The sequence below is a fragment of the Eurypyga helias genome, unplaced genomic scaffold (genome assembly GCF_000690775.1).
Source record: "Eurypyga helias isolate BGI_N326 unplaced genomic scaffold, ASM69077v1 scaffold6756, whole genome shotgun sequence".
In the NCBI taxonomy this organism is placed as follows: Eukaryota; Metazoa; Chordata; class Aves; order Eurypygiformes; family Eurypygidae; genus Eurypyga; species Eurypyga helias.
In genome coordinates this window covers 16,406-28,695 of record NW_010257194.1, presented here as the reverse complement: position 1 = coordinate 28,695, position 12,290 = coordinate 16,406, and the positions used below count along the sequence as shown (strand labels likewise).

General features: G+C 41.6%; 1 protein-coding gene across 1 annotated transcript in view; it reads left to right on the top strand.

Annotated features, from left to right (window-relative positions):
* LOC104511349 (aminopeptidase Q) overlaps positions 1-12,290 on the top strand; it is a 29,243-nt gene that overhangs the window by 5,930 nt on the left and 11,023 nt on the right. Inside the window, exons 4-12 of the mRNA XM_010153922.1 lie at positions 737-891; positions 2,175-2,288; positions 4,989-5,132; positions 5,442-5,507; positions 5,643-5,708; positions 6,493-6,662; positions 7,847-7,923; positions 9,013-9,152; positions 11,068-11,123. Of these exons, the coding sequence (XP_010152224.1) occupies positions 737-891; positions 2,175-2,288; positions 4,989-5,132; positions 5,442-5,507; positions 5,643-5,708; positions 6,493-6,662; positions 7,847-7,923; positions 9,013-9,152; positions 11,068-11,123 (988 nt within the window). The remainder of the gene's footprint in view (positions 1-736; positions 892-2,174; positions 2,289-4,988; positions 5,133-5,441; positions 5,508-5,642; positions 5,709-6,492; positions 6,663-7,846; positions 7,924-9,012; positions 9,153-11,067; positions 11,124-12,290) is intronic.

Sequence of the window (12,290 nt, the reverse complement as noted above, 5' to 3'; positions counted from 1 at the left end):
GTCTATATCCTCCTGATGTTGAGGTCTCCACAGCTGGACGCAGAACTCCATGGTCAGCTGGTTTGGAGTTCGGAGTTCAGGCTTGTGTGTGCTTCCATAATGCTCTGTATGCCTTTTCCAAATTTCTGCTAAGTTTAAACAGTATGTCTATCTTTGAGATCCTTGATGTTTTGTCCAACTCTCACATCTGAACTGCAAAACTGCTCCCTGTGCATGAGGCAGAAGGGGAGTAGAGAGGTTACAGCCATAATGTGGAAGGAAAAGATGATGTTTCTAAGTCACCTTTCAAATAAGAGAGGAAAGGATCCTTCTACTCACAGAGCTGAAAGAACAAGATTCGGGTTTTTTTAAAGTTGCTAGGCTGAAGAAGGAGGTAAGTATGATCTTGCCCAAACACAGGAGAAACTCAGACAGATTCCCAAGTGTCAGAAGTGAATGTATTCTCTCCTAGCATTGGTCTTCGTGTTTGTTAAAACCATTTGCATGTAGAAGATACCATGCAGATCTGGTCTGTGTGGGATTTGCTGCCTGAAAGGATGGCCATCATAGATGAAAAGTATGACAAGGTGAAATTTCACAGACCATATGCAAGAGTGTTGCCATAATACTGGAAAGAACCACTAAAATTTAGTATTCTTTAATTGCACACTGAGCCAGTGCAAGCATTAAAATGATGTGAGCATTTTACTTCCGAAAATTTTAAAGGTACCTTTTTTGTTTTTCCCCCCTCTGTTAGATCTGGTTGCACTGCCTGATTTTGGAGCAGGTGCTATGGAAAACTGGGGGCTAATGACTTTCCAAGAATCATCGTTGATGTACCTCCCGAGTGATAAATTCACAAGCAGAAAGGCAATAATTGCCATAATTGTGTCACATGAGATAGGACACCAGGCATGTGGTAAAATATTCTGTACATTTATTTGCCTATGAGGTTGTTTCCTTTGGTTGCTGATGATGCAGTCACTGACCGATTAGAAGAAAAATAGAGACTTGACAATACGGGGTGTGAGCACTAGAGTACTGAAAGACTATGTGATCAGATATTCTGCTGATAAGTCAATATTAAAAGCAGATTCTGTCGTATTACAGGCTGCGTACTGACTAGAAAATACTGTGGGGATGACACAGTGCTCTCTATACACAGTGCACTTAGTTCTTCAGTGGGAAAATTAATGGACTTCATAAGTGTTATATTTCATAGCAGCAGTTGCAAAATATATTAGCTTTTCTGTAAGAAACAGCGTATGGTAGGTAGAACAAAATTAGCATGACCACATTTTATGCCGTAGCTGGATGTTTGTCCCATTTTCGTAGAGATTTTCAAAATTTTTCTTCCTTGGTTTGGCATGATAATGCAGTTTCACTTTTCTATTGACTGAGTTTAATTCACTGTTGTTTGTCAGAGCAACAGTTGTTTGCACTTAGTCAACAAAGTCAGCGAAAGAGTTTAACTTGACTAGTGCACTTGTGTGCCCTTCTGACAGGGTCTGTAATTTTTCAGACCTTCAGATGAGCAGAGTGTTTTTTATCACAGGCCAATAAAACTGACATCAGTACTCAATTTAAACTCTGTTTTAAAACAAGGTTGTAGTTCAGGTTTTTAAAAACTAACAAATAAAATACAAATCTGCAAGTGATCAGTTTTGTGTTAAATAGGAACTGCCAAATATGAGTACATAGCAGCTGTAGTCGAAGTTTTACTGCTTGCCAGGATAGGGATTTGCTGATTTTGGAAGTGGTTATTTCCCCAGGTCTGTTTGTCATTCCCCTGACAATTTTCTTCAGTTAAGAACACGTGAAAATGCTTTTGTAATTGCTTGATAAATGCCCTACTTTTAGTCATAGCCTGATGTGATCTTTTATATATTTAAATTTTATTGGGAAGTGTTCAAAATTAAGTAGAGTAAAAGAATCACATAAAGCACTGACATCCATACACTTGGTGCAAAATTGTAGATGAAACAATTAAAAAATAACTGTGCTGAACCTCTAATTTTTTCCAAGATGCATTTTTTCTACTCAATTTTCACTGTCTGAAGGAATATGGAGCATTTTATTCATTTGATGTGTAGACATTAAATAAAGTTAGTTCAGCACAGGAATATGCATTTAACCTGCAAAACCAAAAACACCAGTCCAAAGAGATGTTGAGACCTTTCTTCTTTCTGTTGAAGTGGTTTGGAAATCTGGTTACAATGAACTGGTGGAATGATCTGTGGCTTAACGAGGGACTGGCATCTTACTTTGAGTACCTGGGAGCTACCTTTGTTGAACCCAAGCTTTCGCTGGTAAGTACTGACACTTACTGAAATAAGCTAAAGTAGCCAAGTTTCAGCATGCACCAAGAAAAGGGAGGTGCTGGAGGTGGGATTTAATTAAGCCACAGTATTAGTAACTTAACTCCCCTGGGAAAGACTGGCAGGTCTTGATTCTTCCCCAGAGCATCTCCTTATGCCGGGGGCTGTGGTCACATCCAGCCCTTGTGCAGCTGGCGCAGAGGATGGCTGGACAGCTGCAATTCTGCAGTGACACGAGTTGGTGTTTTGCCCTAGATCTGTCATGTAGCAAACCCAGCTTTTGCTCCTGGGTCCTGTAGCTGATGGTTTGCCTCCCTGCCTGTCCCAGCTCTTTTCCAAGAATCCCGTACCTTGGGTAACCTTACTAGACAGTGACTACATTGTGCCATTTTGAGTCTGTATACCCCACAGGGTGTGTGGATGTTGGGTTGTAGATAAGGCAAATATAATGCTTATAGCTAATCCGACAGCATGGTAAAACACCTTTCCGTTCTGCCCAGATGGGAATAATCCCAAATCCCATAGTGTATGAGAAAACATCTATCATTACACTCAGACAGGAGGATAGGTGCTGCTAATTGTAGCCGTGAGGTGAGGTTCAGTTGCCTGCGCAGTCATCAATGTCTGTGCACAGTGCCTTCCGCTTCTGAAGAAAAGACAAGCCTTTAGTCTGGGCACACCCGCAAATGCACTCAATCCAGTCTGCATTTTATTTGGCTCAGATGAAATACCATTCGCACTTTCCTATTCTAATTCACCAAAGGTCTTAATTACATGCTTAGTTGGAGACTAATACCGTAATGTCAAACAAATTCTGTCAGAAGGATTTTTAGGTCAAGGGATATGCTAACCACCTACTTTTAACTTCAACATCAGCTCACTTTATTCTCTGTAATACCATATTTTGGTATCACTGAAAAGTGTAAAGGCCACCAAATTTTAAATTGGAAATAAATCCTTGTCTCCTTTGAAATGTTAATATTTTCATTTAGAAGCTTGCCTTTCTAAAAACCAACAATTGCTGTTTTATTTTTGTCCATAAAGTACATTTTAATACTGGGCAGTCATTCCATTTGATAAACCACGGTTAGGTGGTGTGCCTTGGAAATCCAGTGTAAGTCACACAGCTGCGAGAATACAGGACCTTCTTGTGCAGTTTTCTGAGCCATATACATTCACAGAATCGCAGAATGGCTGAGGTTGTGGATGGAGATCATCTGGTCCAACCCCCATCCTTAAGCAGGACCACCTGGAGCCCAGGGCCATGTGCAGGTGGCTTTTGAACGTCTCCGAGGATGGAGACTCCATGGCCTTTCTGGGAAACTTGTGCCAGTGGTCAGTCACCCTCAAAGTGAAAAAGTGTTTCCTGATGTTCAGAGGGAACCTCCTGTGTTTTGGTTTGTGCCCAATGCCCTTGGCCCTGTCGCTGGGCATCACTGAAGGACCCTGCTTCCATCTATCTTTACACCTTCCCTTCAGATATTTATTGATGAGATCCCCCTGACTCTTCCCCATGCTGAACAGTCCCAGCTTTCTCAGCGTTTCCTCAGAAGGGATGCTCCAGTCCATCCATCATCTTTGTGCCTTTTGCTGGACTCTTTGGTAGCTCTGTATCTTTCCTCTGCTGGGATTCCAGATGTGTCCTCACCAGTGCTGAGTAAAAAGGAAGGATCAGCTCAACCTGCTGGAAGTAGCCCTCCTAAGGCAGCCCGGGATGCCATTAGCCTTCCTTGCTGCAAGGACACATTGCCCACGTTCCACATGGTGCCCTTCGTGTCGTGACTTTGTACTTCCCCTTGTCAAACTTCACGAGGTTCCTGACAGCCCATTTCCCTGGCCTGTCCGGTTGCCCTTGGATGGCAGCACAACCCCATGGTGCCACCCTTCCCAGTTCTTTGTTGTCTACAAACTTCCTGTGGGTACACCCTGCCTCATCACCCAGATCATTAATGAAGACGGTGGACCCAATCTTTGCCTCTGGGGTACACTGGTAGTTACTGGCCTCCAGCTAGAGGTTGTGCCCCCAGTCACCGCCCAATTACAAATCAAAAATTTCTATGGTTTAAATGTTTTAAAACTTCAGGGTTTTGATTTTGTAATTATGTTGTTTTCCGTGCTGTCTTAGGACACTCAGCCGGGGGAAACTGAATCACCACCTGACAAAAAGAGAACACTGGTTTACACCAAAGGAGCTATTTTCCCTCCATATTTCTCACTGGTTGGCAGCAGAAATGCCACATAGTTAAGCCTTCCTACCCACAGTAGCTTATTTTTCTAACTTATTGCTCAGGATGGCAGCAGGAGAAACAGAGAATTTAGGAGGTGAATGCTGCTGCTAATGCCACACAGCTGTTAATGAGACTCAGGTTTTCAGTTTCCAGTATTTGTTCATCTTCTGTTAAATATAGTTGACCTGTTTTTCCCTGAGGATTACACTGTAATTGTCCCTGAAAGACCCAAGGCCACATTCTTCTCAGATGTAAAACTTTCACTGATCACTGATGCTGCATGAGGAAAATGTTAGAATTAGCTATACAGTCCCTTTTACATCACAGGAAGGTTGGGGGCGGGGAGGATCTTTCCTTGTTTATTGACAGATTATTTCTATTAGTGCTAATCCCATAATCTATATTCCTTCCTGGGAATAAGTATTTTCTGTTCGGATCACTTAGATTTGTCTTTTTCTTGCAGGAGAAAATCTTTTACGATCATGTTGTGCAACCTGTCTTAAGGGAAGACAATGAAATTGGAGTTCGGTCACTGTCAGAGAGTGAAGAGAAGATCAAAGGATCATTTTCTTTAATGTCTCTGTTTGACAGCATCACCTACAACAAGGTTAAAAAACATAAAATCCTTCCCGTTTCTTGTATATTCTTTACTAATGGTACAAAGTAGGTTTAAGAGGGATTGTTGAATTAAAACGCTTTTTGTAGGTTGTTTTGTCATTCAAAATTTGCTTCTGCTCCATACAGGAATTTATTGGATGTTGCAAATCTATTTGGATGTGAAAGAAATGGTGAAAACACTTTTATATTCCATGAAATATGAAGTTTAACTTTTCTGGAATACAGTTTGAAAAAATTTGCAATAATAGTTCATGTTTTCTCATAGCTTTTTGTTTGTTTGTTTGTTTTTGTATTTCAGGGGGCTTCTATTACCTGGATGCTTTCTGGTTTCCTGACTGAGAAGTTGTTTATCAGAGCCCTTACTGTAAGTTTGAAAAACTAACACCTTCATCTTGATTTATAGCTTAGAAATTACAGTTTTACAAATTGCTATTTGCCTTGCTGGTGTTTTTTCATTGAACGGTCATGAATCTTGATGCTTCTGTTTGTTTCCTTACAGCTTTATCTGAAAGAATTTTCCTTCTCAAATGCTAACCAAGATGATCTCTGGACCCACATTCAGATGGTACTCATTTTATATCTAGTGTTCTTGCTCCTGTGTTTGGCACAGTCCGAAGTTAGGGCATATACTATTTGTAGAAGACTGCACTGGCATTTGGCTACTCTAGTGCTGTCTTTCTCCCACAAAAAATTTGTTTTGCTGGCTCTTTCAGGCAATAATTTCACAAGTGCTTATGTGGCTGCTTTACTGCACCTGAGGCCAGCAGACATAGGTACAAGGAGTAGAGAGATGAGATGGGAAATCAGGGCCAGGTGGAGTTTTGGGTTTCATGGAGATTGCCTACGCTTAAGTGAAATTGCATAGCCTGTTTTTCTGGAGTTTTGCCAGATCAAGAGTGGGTTAGTATCTTTTCAACTTGTCTTTACTATTCAGTTTGTTCGTTGGGTGGTCACTTAAAAATCTTTGTGTGCCGGCATCTTTATTTGAATGAAATTAAGAAATCAAGTCTGGCGTAGCCATACAGGGGCGTAAGTATATTAACACTAAAATGAGCAAAGTTAGCAGTCAGGTTATAAGGGTAAGAAATGTCATCTCATCTGTGTCATTTCTGAAAAGGCTTATGCTCTCTTTATTGTAATGGTAATAATGTCTTTTGGAGGTTGTGACATTATAATGTCTTTTGGAGGTTGTGACATTGATTTTTTGCATGAATCAAAGACCAACAAATTACTAAGCAGCTATATTTTCTCTAATATGCGGTATTTCTCTACCCCTAGGGTGTTGCTGAAGCAATATCAGTATGTACCTGTTTACTGTAAATACTTCTAACTCCTGTTTTCTCTTGCAGGTGGTAGATGCACAGGATGAAGTTCAGTTGCCAGCATCTGTTAAACAAATAATGGATTCTTGGACATGCCAAAATGGGTTTCCAGTTTTAACATTAAATATAACCACTGGCACAATCAGTCAGGAACAGTTTCGTAATAAAAAGAATGAAAACAGTACTGATTCTTACAAGTATGTTTAGTTTGTGTTTTTATTGTATGCTTACAGCCTATTTTTTGCAGTTAGGACATTATGTTTTGACCATTTGATTTGTTAACTTCATGTTTTTTTCTTGTCACGAGCTGTCAAGTCACATCTGTCTGAGGCTGGAGTTTGCAGTAGTTCTGCAAACCGCTTGTTTTGCCAGCAGGTTGCTTTCCTTTGGAGCAGTGGCTTTTCCAGGCACACGATGGCTTTGTAAGTACAGGCACAGGCCATGAATAGGTTGCAGGGCAGGAATTTTGCCTGGCATTTTCTTCTTTCCTCATTGTTGTATAGAAAGCGGTGATAGAAGGAGCTGCCTTTGGTCACCTGCTTTGGAAACTCATGGCTGGAGTGTGAACCTTCACGAAACTCAGCAGTTGTCCTGGACGTTGGGATGCATGGACAGGGCTCATGACTTGAGTTCTCACGCTGGGAAAAAGCGTAAAGGAGAGCAAAACCCAAAGCAGTTTTTTCCCGTCTGCTATTGCTGGTCCTACAAACAGCCAAAGGAAATCCTAATGAGAACCACAGAGTTTCCTTTGCTCCCACGCTCCAGGAATTGCAGAGCGTTAGTCTGTTCAAGGAGTCCCAAGTTACAAATGTTAAATCCTTTACTGTAGTTAGAAAGAGGCAATACCATATGAATGTAAGAAAATCCAGGGCGTGTATGACAGAACTTTTCAGGGTTCTGGAGCTTTTGTCTCTTTTCACCAGGAGTTTTACGTTCCCTCAGAACGGAAATTACCGTTGTTGGGATTACAGTTGTATTGCTTGCCTGAGGATTTTTTTAGTAGACACCCTTCTGAAAAGGAGCTTTGTGTTCTCCAGAAATAGGATGAAATGGTAAATGAGGAGAATAAAATTACGGCCTGAAGAAGGAAAGCCAGAGCACAGAAATAGAGTGGCAATCAAATACCCAGCATCGAACCGTATTTTAGATATGAGTGCCTATTTAATGCCATGGTAACACTTCCTTATCTTAGATGAACCTAAGTGCTGATCCAGCAGGAGTGCCACCACCTGATGAGGTTTTGTGCATCAGAGAGGGGAGACGCTTGATGGGAGTTCCCGTTAGAAGGAACTCATCTGCAATCTGGTTTAACATCAGCTGAAAGGCTTTTTTAAAGCACAAGAATTTATTATATGATCTCTTTTCTGTTGTTTTTGTTAAGCAACACGTGGATTGTTCCTATTTCTTGGATGAGAAACGGATCGTCACAACCCTTAACGTGGCTAGATAGCAGCAGCAGTAAGTAATGTATTCACACACGCTAAAACCAAGATGATAAACACAAACACGACCCTTCCATAATCAGAGGATATGTTTGAATTGAACAGGGGGGATAAAACTTTATTACAGAAATGTCTGTGATTATCTGTTGTGCTAATTTGGTGTTACAACAGCAGTAGATTGTCAAGTAAGTTAATATACTGGACATTTTTATGTTGCATCAAACTTCAGCGTATGATTTTAATAATATGGTAGAATGCACATTATGGGTAGAGATTTCCGCAATAGTTTTGATTTTGTCATTTTTTACACAAATCCAAACTCTCAGCTACTCATGCTTCTGTATTAGCCTTACCCCAGCAGATCCCATTGAAGTTAATGACAGCTTTGGAGTGCAGGTAGGATCTCCGCTGCGATATATTAGAAAATGATGAGCTCAAGTAGTAGTTACAAGACTGAAAAATTAAAACCAGCTGTGCAAAGTGACCCAACATTGTCACACGTGGGCATGGGTAAAAACAGAAGATTAATATTTTCAACGCTGTTTAATTAAATTTATGTATGCAAATTAAATGCAAAAATACTCCTATAAAATGAGCAGGATTTTGAAAAGTTTTAAAGGCTTATAGTAGAAAAGTGAGTTTATGTGAGAAAATTCAGTTTTCTCACCTCAGTGCTTTCCAATGAACAGCTATATTTTTTTTGAGAAAGAAGAATTGTTATCATTACAATAGGGTAATCATCTTTCTTTGGCAAGTCAGCCCTGAACTCCACCAGGTTTTGAATCAGTTACAAGGAGATGCAGAGTCTTTATCCTTCCTGAATTCTCCCAGCTGCCTCTGAGCTAAAGGGTAGGAGCAAAGCAGGTCTTCAGCCTGCCGTTTGCCATCTCAGGGTGCTCAGTACCTAAGGGGTCAGGTGCTTGTGGAAGTTCTTCTGCCATGCAGAGCGGAGATTACAAACTGAGCTTTCGGGGGATGCTGTTTGAGTCCAGCCTCAGACTGGTATCTCAGATCTCAGAGGAGCACCAAGGCCATTGTTCGTAAGTGCAAGGGAATTCAACAGTGCTTAGAAAATAAAATTACACATTTTAATGTCATTTTACAGAAGTGTTTCCCGAAATGCAAGTGTCGGAGTCGGAATATGACTGGATCCTGCTAAATGTGAATTTAAGTGGATACTACAGGGTGAACTATGATCAATTAAACTTAAAAAGATTAGCACACTTGCTTGAAAATGATCCAAAGGTAAGATCATATCTCTCAAGCTTATAAACAGACTCTTTCCATGTATTTTTCTCGCAGTTCTTGCCAATAATCACATTGATGAAAACCTGGACTAATGAGAAATTCACCTATCACGTAAGAAGAAATGATCTACTGTTGCACCACTAAAGTCACTGGCAGCCTTCCGTAGTGGAAGAGGCACAAGTGGTTACGCATAATCATGAAAAATAACTTTACATCAGATGGCATTCTGTCTTCAAAGTTGTCTTAACAGCTTGTGGTTCTTCCAATCTCTGAAATTTGGTTCAAAGGGTTATCGGTAGGGATGTGTGACTGAGCTTTATCTTGTTAGGTAACCATGAGGAAAGAAAGCTGGGAGAAAGCTTTTTATTTCCACATTTCTTCAAACCATGGTATTTCTGCCAGTGAAATTTGAAAAAAAACCCATCATCTGACTTGGGGTTTTTCTGGTTGTTTTTGTGGGGTTATTTTTTGGCACATTATTTTCTTAGAGGTTCCAAATAGTTCTACTTGGGCTCTTCCAGCCCTCTACAGAGACTGTAAGAGTAGATTTCATCCCACCTCTGACTTGCCACAGCTTGGGCTGAAAGTGAAGGTGGTACCTATACGTGTGGCTGTGTATGGGGCTGCATAGTATTCAGTGTGGGACGGCTCCAAGGTGGGCCAGGGACTCCAGTAGCAATGTCAACTCACTGTTTTTGGTCACAATGGTGAGAGAGTTTAAGCCGTCAGCGTAATAGAAGTCAGACGACTTCTCCAGAAGGTCTGGACATGAGGTTGATCGGAGCACGTGGTGTGGTTAAACCTCTCAGGACACACCAGCTTCCTTTCTTCCAGGCTTTTCCCTAGCACAGTGGACCTAAGGCAGCAGGAAATTATGCGTATGCTGACCAGGGGCCGTTTTTTGGCACCAGCCGGTGGGAAGGTTTACGTGAGCAGAGGCAGTGATGAAAGGGCATGGAAGCAGGGAGGAGACGGGGAGGGTCCAGCAGTCCCCGTGAGAGCATGAGCTCTGGGCTGGGGCTCCTGCACAGCTCTGCCTCGGCCGTTTAATTCGTGATAGTGCCAGACACCCCGCTCTCGACTAACCTCAGCGTGTATTCTGAACTGAAGCCTCAAAAGGAAAAAACGTACCAAAATGATATAACTACGGTATTTTTAGGACATGTAGCTGCGTGAGCTGCCACAGGAACAGCTACAAAACCACGGATGAAATGCGGAGTAAATTTAATTTTGATGTCTCACGAACAGGGGATCCCTGAAGCAGCACCTGGGCAGAGTGCAGGCATCGGGCACCGTGGATCTCAACCCTTGCTAGATTACCAAACCTGCCGTTTTCTCACGTCTTTCAGGGATTCACACAGCACAGTGGTACTTTCAGAGATCTTTCCCATCTCAAGCATGTTTGATAATCCACCTTTAGGTGGATTACAGGCCTATACTATCTAAACACAGAGGTGCTACTTGTGCAAGACATGAAGCTAAACAACAATTAGTATAATAGGAGGTTTTCTACACCTCAGCTGCCAAGTCACCTGAGCATGTTTACAGTCCTCCTTGCCAATCTTCTGCTTGGCAAAAAATATCAATTTTCCCACACCAGCATTTCTGTACTTTAATTTTCATTACAGCGTGCAAGTAAGAGTGGTCTTGAAACTCCATGCTTAATGTACTCTAATTGTATATTTATACATATAAATGTACGATGTAGCTGTGTATTTATATATATAAATATGCCTAAAAGCACATACATAAATTCAGCTTAAAAGGGAGGATCCATCTTACAACATTTTGTAGAAGATTTTGCCTCAGAAAAACTGTTAGGGGGCTTGTCCTGTCATTCTGAAGCATAGTAGAGCTTTTTTTAAACTCTTAATGACATGTTCAGATCTATTAACGCAAATGCTTTCTGCAGGCTATTCCAGCTGTCAGCAGGTTCCAGCTGATAGATGATGTTTTTGCACTCACACAGTAAGTACGTTTCGGTATACAAGTATTTAAAGTGTTCTATGACTTATATTAAGTATATGTTATGGAATACAGTTAAGTGTATGTCATGGAATATGATTAAACTACATGATTGCATTCAACATTGCTACTTCTCCTTTGTTCATTCCCACCCGCGTGTGCCTCATAAGAACAGGAGCTGTTTTGACAAAATGGTGGGGGAATTAGGTATTTAATCCATTCTTCTGTCACTGCTGAGTGAATTCTTTCCTTTAACTTTGTTGTAACTCTTAGGAAATATTTTAAATAATGTCACTGTCATGAGTTTTTTAGGGACTGAAAGAGATTTGTAGTATGGGAAGAAAGATTCTGAACAAACATTCTGAATTTTCCTGAATTTATTCTTGGATCTCTCAGCTGTGCTGTCCTGCATCACTCTTAATACCTCTTTCATTTCTCTTGCTGATGGATGACTCAGTTTCATGTCTGTGGTGCTAGAGAGGTTGGGAGCTGAAGAATAATAGAACCACAGAATGGTTTGGGTTGGAAGGGACCTTAAAGACCATCCAGTTCCAACCCCCCTGCCATGGGCAGGGACACCTTCCACTAGACCAGGTTGCTCCAAGCCTCATCCAGCCTGGCCTTGGACACTCCCAGGGATGGGGCATCCACAGCTTCTCTGGGCAACCTGTCCCAGTGCTTCGCCACCCTCTTTGTGAAGAATTTCTTCCTGATACCCAATCTAAACCTCCCCACTTTCAATTTAAACCCATTACCCCTTGTCCTGTCACTACAGGCCCTTGTAAAAAGTCCAGCTTCCTTGTAGCCCCTTCAGGTACTGGAAGGTGCTGTAAGGTCTCCCTGGAGCCTTCCCTTCTCCAGGCTGAACAAGCACATCTGTGCCTCAGACCTACCAGAGGTTCCAAAACCATCACATGTCTGTGATGTGGGGGCTGAGGGATGAGGTGGACAAAGCATAGTGCCCCCCCTCAGGGCCTGCGGAGGTAGCTCTGAGAGGAGGAAGTAACGATTCCCATTCCTCCTCTCGTACAAACGTCCTTTCTCCTAAGAGAGCTCAAAACTAGTATTTAAGGAGTAACTGTGAAGCACAGAACTGTGCTCCTATGTAAGTACCCAGGAAATGTGTCTGTTCTGGTGGAGAGGGGCTTGAATTGGAATTTCATTGGAGGA